This window comes from Vitis vinifera, chromosome 18 (genome assembly GCF_030704535.1).
Source record: "Vitis vinifera cultivar Pinot Noir 40024 chromosome 18, ASM3070453v1".
NCBI classification, from domain to species: Eukaryota; Viridiplantae; Streptophyta; class Magnoliopsida; order Vitales; family Vitaceae; genus Vitis; species Vitis vinifera.
Window position 1 is genome coordinate 21631801 of NC_081822.1, and position 9693 is coordinate 21641493.

Consider the following 9693-nt stretch of genomic DNA (forward strand, 5'->3'; position numbering starts at 1 on the left):
GCATAATTTATTTATATAATGATTTTTCATTATATATGGTACAATAAACCAAACAAGGAAGTTTGAATTATTTCTTATTTGTTCTGAAAAAAGTTATTTTTAAATCTATAATTATTTATTATTATTATTATTATTTTTTAAAAAGTGGAGATTTGATGTTTGAAAATGTCTGAATGTTCTCTTATCCGTTTAAACTAATTTATATGTTGAATGATTTGAATGTCTGGATTGACCCTCCAACCGGACAAGGAATTTTCGATCCGGTTCCTATAATTGAATGATTGTTTCTTTCCTATAATGGAATCCTATATTCCTTCTGAAAGCAGCGTTGACTTTTCCCTTCCTACCAAATACAAAGAGAAAATCTTGACTAATCTTGATAAAGGTACTGTATATATGCGAGGTCAAAGTTTTAAAAGTATTCTACATGTATTTGAAATTTATTCTAAAATAATATGTTTGATTAATTTCTTGGTCAATTCTCAAAGTCAAACTTGTACGATACACAACCTGATTGAAGCTGATCATACACAACCTGCTTTCTGAAGAACATTCAAATTACTTCTCTTATATTGATACGCGGCGAGGAATTGTTGTACCCCAGGAAAATCATCTTTCATGTATTTTGAATTAGAAAATTCAAGAGATTCTAAGAAACTCGTCTTCAGGAATTTGGTTTATTTAAATTTTGGTAAGTGGTCAGATATCATACACAACCTGCTCTTTGAAGTGGTCCTGGAAGAACTTTCAAAACCAATACACATTCAAATTACTTCTCTTATATTGATACGCGGCGAGGAATGGTTGTACCCCAGGAAACCAGCTGTTCAGCTTTCACCTCCAGCCTCTATAAATACCTTTAAGAATTCATCTATTCATGTCAGAGAGAAGATAAGTCGTGCTTATTAGAAATAGTAAGAAAATTGAAGCAGTTGTGTTTAGGACAAGAGAAGAGGCTTTTATTCCAAAGAAGATGTGGCTGATCATGAAGGTTTTCCTCTTGCAAATTTTAGTGTTTCTACTTTTTGGTGGTGGCATCCATTGCCAAGCTTCAACTCGTCGGCTTACTTTTGTGGTAAATACTATATATGATTATGGCCTTAACGCCACCTTTTGATCATAATATTTAGGGAGCAGTGTGGCTCTCATTTTCCACCGTTATGACCCTCATGGGGTCTTCGGGTACCCTGGTGTCATTGAGTCCTTCATGCATGCTATCAATTTCTAATTGGTTATACACTTGCATGAATGGATCGATGCAACTATTCATGCATGTAATATTTCTTTTGGGATGAGGTTGCATGGTTAACTTTTAATTGGTTGCAGGTGAAGGAGGCTTCATATACAAGGCTTTGTAGCACCAAGAACATCTTAACAGTAAATGGACAATTTCCAGGACCAACTATATATGCTAAGAAAGGAGAGACGATCATCGTCAACGTTTATAACAGGGGAAAAGAAAATATCACCATTCACTGGTAAGTCCTATGCATGTCTCGGAGAAAGATAGCAGTGGGCAACATGCTTGCATGACATACATTCTTTTATTTCTAAGAGGGGGCTGCAATGTATTGCTTTGCAAATAAAGTTAAATCTAAAATAATATTTTAGGGTTATTTGCATCAGTTCCATTGAAATATAGTTGATGCCTCTTGTTACTATGATAATATGTTGCTACATGCCATCTTTTGTTAGTCTAAAAATTAGTACTAGTTTTAATGTATAGTTATCGTTTTGCAGGCATGGGGTGAACATGCCTAGATATCCATGGACAGATGGTCCCGAGTATATCACACAATGCCCAATTCAACCAGGGTCAAAGTTTAGCCAGAAGATCATCCTTTCCTCTGAGGAAGGCACTCTATGGTGGCATGCTCATAGTGACTGGACTCGAGCCACCGTTCATGGAGCTATAATCGTCTATCCCAAGAATGGAACCAAGTATCCTTTTCCCAAACCTAACGCAGAAATTCCCATCATATTAGGTATAAGTGTAGTTGCTTTTAAAGGTTAATTTACATATCATGAATTAACCAACAAAGCAAAATCTAAATTATTGGAGTTGTTGAAATGCAGGACAATGGTGGAAGAGTGATGTGAATGCGGTTCGAGATGAAGGGCTTGCAACTGGAGCTGACCCCAATGCCTCTGATTCTTTATTGATAAATGGACAACCCGGTGATCTATATCCATGCTCAAAATCAGGTATAAAGTTTAACTTCCCATTTTAAAATTGTACACTGATCTCATTTTCTTGTATGTTAACCATATTACTTTTTCTTATTAACATCAACATATTTAAAACTTAATGCTAAGAAAGAGGAATATAGCTATGAGGATGGTAGAGCCATGATTTAACACATGAGCAAAAGCCAATCCAAATATAATTTTGAACTATGGAGCCAAATTTACACCCCTAATAAATCAATCACTTCATAATTGGTGGATCCTCATGGAAAGTTTTTCCTTTTCTTTTCTCTAGTCGTAAGTATACAACTTTCCTTTTCTAATTGCAGACACATTCAAGCTAACGGTGGATCATGGAAAGACATATCTACTTCGCATAATCAATGCTGCCCTGCACGAGGCTCTCTTCTTCTCAATTGCCAAGCATAAAATGACAGTGGTTGGAACAGATGGTAGCTACATGAAACCATTGACACAAGATTATATCACAATATATCCTGGCCAAACCTTCGATGTCTTACTAGAAGCTAACCAACACCCGGATCACTATTACATGGCGGCTAAAACTTATTCCATTGCCCCAGCAGCTCAAAATTTTTATGATAACACAACCACCACAGCTATTGTACAGTACAAGGGATACTACACTCCATCTTCACCTCCCTCCTTGCCTCATTTTCCTGCATACAATGACACAAATGCATCGGTTCAGGTCATGGCTGGCCTCCGAAGCTTAGCAAATGCAGAACATCCTTCCAATGTCCCGTTGAGCCCGAGCACTAAACTGATTTACACTGTTTCTGTAAACTCGTTCCTATGCCCCAATAATTCATGTGCAGGGCCCAATGGGACGCGATTCTCCGCGAGTATAAACAACATAAGCTTCCAATCCCCTACAATTGACATACTACAAGCTTACTATTATAACATCAGTGGTGTATATGGAGATAAATTTCCTAGCGTTCCACCACTGGTGTTCGATTTTACAGCTGATTATCTTCCATTAGAGTATCAAACGCCGGAAAACGGAACAGAAGTAAGGGTGCTTGAGTATAACTCCACAGTGGAGATTGTTTTTCAAGGGACAAACTTGGTTGCAGGGACACACCACCCCATGCATCTCCATGGATACAGTTTCTACCTTGTTGGATGGGGATTTGGGAATTTCGATAAAAATAAGGACCCTTTGCGCTATAATCTAGTGGATCCTCCCCTTCAGAGTACCATCTCTGTTCCTACGAATGGTTGGGCTGCAATCAGATTCGAGGCATCCAACCCTGGTATGTTTCAAGCACTCATGTCCTCTATTAAAAAAAAACCCTTGAAATTGCCAACCTGCATACCAAGGGAATAATTTTTCTTAATATTGCAATAAATTAGGTTTAATGTTGGTATATTTTCTCTGTTGCAGGGGTGTGGTTCATGCACTGCCATGTAGAACGCCATCTGACTTGGGGCATGGAAACTGCGTTCATAGTGAAAAATGGTAAACACCCAAAAGCTCAAATGTTGCCTCCACCATCCGACATGCCACCATGTTGAAGCTACAAAGAATTAACATGCCAAAGATTTCACTGATTGTTTCCATTATTCAGATTTCATTGATTGTTTCCATTATTCAGATTTCATTATTTATTTTTTTGTTCAAAAAAATTGTAGAATATTGTAAAGTTGTAGATTTCATTATTTATTTTTTGTTCAAAAAAATTGTTGACTTAGGATTCCTCTTGTATTAAAATAAAAAGAATAATGTAAAGTTCTAGAATATTGTGTATGGGATTATTATATAATTTGTCAATTTCTTGGATTGTTAAAAGTCTACAAAGATAATGTTGTAGAATAATCTTTGAGATATGCAATGGTGTAATTTGCCATGGAAGTCTTGATTTGACAACTTTTGACCATTCCAATTTTATTCAACATGATAAAATATCATGTTGTGAAAAAGGTCATGAAATGATTTGTTTAATTTTTACTTTTACAACCCAAAATATTTTGTAAATAAGAAAATTTTAATGAAGTCTCACAATTGAGATAAAATCAATTTTTTTTCTACTTATTTATTTCAAATTAAAATAAGCACTTTTTTTTTCCTAAATTTAAAATAATTGATATATAATTTATATTTTTACCTCCTATTTTAGTAACAATATCACAAGACTACACCAAGATAAAGGAAAAGGAAAACAAAAAACAAAAAATCTTCCATTTCCATTGCATGGGGACAAATTGAGTCTAACCACACACTAAAAGAACTCCAAGTCTATTTTTAGTGATTTAATTACTTTTCAACCCCTTTTTTTTTTAACATTAGAGCAAACTCTTTCCTCTTTCCTGCTTCCTTAATTTAAATAACTAGTAAAAACAAATCATTTTATTTTTTTTTTGTTTTTTAAATGTAAGTTAAAAAAAATATTTAGAAATTATTTTTAAGTGATTTTTTGGATTTTTAAAAGTGACTTTCAAATATATATATATAAATTTTATTTGGATTGACTTTTAAGAGTTAAATAAAAGTTTTTATACCAATTTAATTATTTTTTAAAAAACTTATAACTTTAAAAAAAAAAGGTTTCATGTAAAAGTCATAAAAATGTTATTTCTTATAAGAATTTTATAATTCTATTTTTGTTTATAAAAGAAATTCTTTCATGTTTAATAAAACTCTTACAATATCAATATTTCCCCTTAAAACACTACTAAAAAAAAGGCTTTCCTTGATGGTGTTTGACCATTATGGTAAGGGTTATATGTCATTATAGCATTCTGATTCTATATGTCATCTATCCGAGTGTCAAGATTGAGGTATAAGCAATCTTGACATATGTATATTTCATTACTTATCATATGTCATGATATCTCTAACATATGTTAAGTTATGAACCACATATGTCTTGGTGGGCACCATATATGTTAAGGATAGGTACCACATATGTCATGATTGCTTCCATATATCTCAAATTTGAGTATCATGTATGTCAAGGTTGGGAATAAGTACAATTGTCAAGGTTCCCCTAGAAAAATTTTAAAATTATTTTTTAATATGAAAAATTGAACCTGTTGCCATGTATAATCAATTTGATATTATTTAAGAACGATAATGACAATCAAATTATCATGATTTTATATATAATAAAAACATATTTAATATACATTTGATTATTAATTAAAGCACAAATCAATTAACTTGTTTAAAGTTGTCCCCAATTTCTCTATATAGAAGAAACTCATATAATATACAACGAAATTAAAAACACACTATAAGACAATATACATAAACTTAAATTAAGTTGTTCATGTATATATCTACAACCAAGCCTCTTGCCTCCGTCTTGAAGCATTACTTTATAGGAAAGCCTTAAATTTCCAACACCCAAACTCCGAATCTGTAGCAGAAAATGTAAAGCATATTAACAAATTAAAAAGAAAAATGTATAATGCGGAGCAATCAAATATCAAGCTTTATGAAGAATTTTAATAACAAGCTAGCCACTACACCTTTATTAGACAATAATAGATTATTTCTTAATAACACAGGTAAACAAACCAACTCTCAAATATTAAACTATTGACATATGCATAATAAGCAATGGAACTTTATAGCAGTTGTAATGGCCTTCCTAGTAAGAACACTCCCACATGAGTTGGATAGAGACTATGACATAATAACTCTAAATTCTCTCTCTCCATCCTATATTAATATAATACTAACCACTAAAAATTAAGTAATCAGTTAAAACTAAGAAAAATGTTTTTAAATGTAATTATAGTTTTTAAATATAATTATAATTACATATCATGGTGGACAACATATTTTCTACCCTCTACATGCAAAGCCAACGTGTTGTTATTAAATATTAAAACAACTCATTGCATCATTTTCAATGGAATTGTACTATTCTTAAAATTAACTAAAAAATAAGTGAATTGAAAAAATAAAAAATAATTTTTTTAACAAATACTGAAAGACTATGCTCACCCTTTCAGTATTTTTCCCATTATATGTTAAACTCTCAAACACTATTAAACTTTATATGATAAAATTGAAAGTGTCTTATTGTATTATTTTAAATATCAATTTAGATTAATTAAAACCAAACTTATTTGACATGAAGGACACGCCAAAGTGCACAATTTAATAAAAAAAAATAGTGTCTTTTTATTAATATATTTGAATATAAAAAGAAGTAACATTATTATAGTGACTTAAAATTTTACCTATATATATATATATATATCAAATAATTAATTACTAAGAGAAATTAATAATATATTAAAAAATGAAACATAAAAGGAAGAAAGCTTACAAGTTGCAAGACACGAGTTGGTATGAAATCTATGGATTTAAGTGAAAGGTCGTGGCTTTTCCTAGTAACTAAATATTTTCAACCATCACACAATCCATACTTTTTCCTCAATAAATCTCAAAGCAAACTTCCAAGTTTAATGTAGGCGAAACCAAAATCAATGATGTCCCACATGACCAAAAGAGGAAAATAGATTATTAGAATTTAACAAACAAGAACAAATAAAAACATGAAATATTACCATTTCCGCACCTTCATTTGATCGATTGCAAGAGGCAAAGACCCATTCAAAGCCACAAAATTAAGTGCCTAGGGAAAAAGAACCCATTTGATTTGAAACCCAACAAGCATGCAGTGTTTGAAATATCGAAAAATTTCGGCGATATTTCTCCGAAATTTTGCTTATCGGCCGGCTCGTCACCGATTATCTGTAGATGGAAATTTTGGTAATTTTCGGGAATATCGGTATTTTTACCCATTTTTCGGGAAATTTCCCGACATTTCCTACCAGTCCAGCCCACGCACAGGATACAAAATCTGTCCAATTTTTATTTTTTATTTTTTTTAAATCAAATAAGATGCTATTTGGTAATCTGATCATGATTTGCCGGCAAAGGTTGCGTTTTTCAGCCTTGGATTTAGGGTTCGTGAAATTTAAATCCAGTGGCAAAAATAAGATGCTATTTGGTAATCTGATTTGCAGACAAAGGTTGTGTTTTTCAACCTGGCTCAAAAATCATGGATTTAGGGTTCGTGAAATTTAAATCCAGTAGCAAAAATAAGATGCTATTTGGTAATCTGATCATGATTTGCAGGCGAAGGTTGTGTTTTTCCGCCTGGCTCAAAAATCGTGGATCTAGGGTTCGTGAAATTTAAATCCAGTGGCATAAAAGCAAAGAGACCCCTAGAACAGATCCAGAAAACACAGGGAGCAAAAAAAAAAAAAAAGCAATTTTTTTTGTTTTGCTTGGGGGTTTTGCATGGATTTTCTCGGAAATCAAACGAGGATGAATTTTCCCGAAAATCAAATGGGGGAGAGATTTTCTTTGGGAATCAAACGGGGGTTGAAAAAAAAAATTAAAACAAAATAACATGATTAGATTAGTACCTGTGAGGATTGAGAGTGGCAGAGGAAATAAGGCATTTTTAGGGATTCTCTCGTCTGGACGGCAACTTCAAACAAGGGCTTCTCGGTGCCTCGAGTGACAGAAGTGGGTGGCCCTTTTGAGTTTTAGATTTAGTAGAGATAAAATGTATCATAATTCTCATTAATCCTATTCTAAAAAATTACTATCACTTTTATTTTTAATTTTTTTTATATTTATCCTTTTAATTTTGAATATTTTTATTTTAAAATATTAAAAATATAAATTTATTTAAAAAAAACTAAAATATAAATAATAATGATAATTATAAAGTTTTAATATTTTGTAAATTAAAATTAATTTGATATAATAAATAATACGAATATGAATGTAAGAAACCTTAAAAATTATTACTTTAATTTTGATTTTAATTTTCAATTAAAGCAAAAAATATGAAGCTATCCTGAATTTGACCTTACCATCTACCTAATTAATTTTTATAAGAAAGTGTTACTTTTTAATATTTAGAAGGGTTTTTATTTATTTATTTTTAAATCATTCCCAAATGAAATTTATAAGAAACAAAGAAAAAGTTTGCTCTAATATTAGAAAGAAATACAAATTTTAAAACATGGATTGAAGCGATTATAGAACTTTGTTACATATTTAAAATTAGGATCTCCTAATTTCTTACAACTCCAATCTCCAATATCCATTATTTATCTAAAATCTAACATAAGGAATGTCTACTCATAATACGGGACATGAAATATAATTTGTTTTAGCCAACATCAAATTCAATGCATTAAAATCAAAGAGCAAGTGAGGATCCAGATTTCTCCCTATGCATGGTATTTTACAATGGTCCATATGAAATTCATTTCTAGTTAAAGCATTTTTATATAAAATTTTAGATGTGTTTGCTTTTTTATTGAATAAAAAAAGCTAAAATATATATTTTTTTCTATTTAGTTAAAAATAACCTATTGATATCAACCAACATAACTAAACTAAGCCTATTAAGAATAAGTTCACTTTAGTTATGTTGGTTGATATCAACATGTTACTTTTAGTTGAATAAAAAAAAATCAAATATTTTAATTTTTTCTATTCAATTAAAAAAATAAACATCATCTTAGTGTTAGAAATATCCCCTGTATTTCAAATCAAAATTAAAGAACAACAACCTTTTCATTTCAATAATACAATAATACAGTTATTATTATTATAGCTTAAAATCAGCCTATCATTTGAGCAAACACATGTATACATATATATATATATATACATACATACATACATACACATATATATAATGCCAATATCATCATTTTAGGCTATGGAATAAATCTTTCATGCAAACATTTCAATGATTCCTTTAAATAACAGAAATAAATATTTAATTTACAAATTTTATGCAGAGATAGGATATATATATATATATATATATATATATATATATATATATATATATATATATATATATATATATATATATATATATATATATAAACTCCTCTAGCAAGCCTAATGATTAAAACCTAAATAATAATATTTTTAATACTTAAACTATATTCATTATTAATATTTGGTTTTAATTTTACCTTTTTGCTTTATTTTATATTAAGTCCCTATTTTTAGGTTTAATATGTTTTTTTTTAGTATTTTCCTCTTAATTTTTACATATGTATATCAAATGTTGGAAGATGCCTTTTTATATAATTGGATACCATTTTTTATTTATTTATTTATTGCACAATTACCATATATTCCCCACCCTATGATTGTCGTATGGTTCTATGGACCTCGCATTTCAGTTCATGCATTTTCCACTCGATGGTAAGCTCGATCTTTATTCGAAAATGATTTTTATTTATTAAAAAAATATGACTTGGAGTCGCCACTTATTTTTGTTTTATTTTTAAAAGGGTAAACAAAATAAGAAAGAAAACCCTAAGTGTGACTCCTTATTTTGGAAAAGGTGGTCTATGAAAAACCGAATCGGGTTCGGGGGTCAGGTTACTTATCAGGAAGGTACGGTAAAGACCGTAGCACCACTCTAAGTCCCTAAAGTCGGATATCTACTAATAAAATGAAGCCGACGTGACGATCAA

The 9693-nt window shown here is 30.7% G+C and overlaps 1 protein-coding gene and 1 long non-coding RNA gene across 2 annotated transcripts; one reads left to right on the top strand and one right to left on the bottom strand.

The window, feature by feature from the left end:
• The first annotated feature begins 877 nt into the window (after positions 1-877).
• On the top strand, positions 878-3983 carry LOC100244203 (laccase-15-like). Its single transcript, XM_002264666.4, has 6 exons — positions 878-1075; positions 1327-1478; positions 1741-1985; positions 2077-2205; positions 2517-3467; positions 3599-3983. Exons 1-6 carry the CDS (start codon positions 974-976, stop codon positions 3727-3729), a joined length of 1710 nt encoding a protein of 569 aa, XP_002264702.2. The 5' UTR covers positions 878-973; the 3' UTR covers positions 3730-3983.
• A 1305-nt stretch (positions 3984-5288) lies between these two features.
• On the bottom strand, positions 5289-7737 carry LOC104877943 (uncharacterized). The gene is made up of 3 exons (XR_784894.3): positions 7603-7737; positions 6736-6922; positions 5289-5573 (listed from the first exon to the last, which is right to left on the bottom strand). It is a non-coding gene; the product is annotated as an uncharacterized LOC104877943 (long non-coding RNA).
• Positions 7738-9693: the final 1956 nt, after the last annotated feature.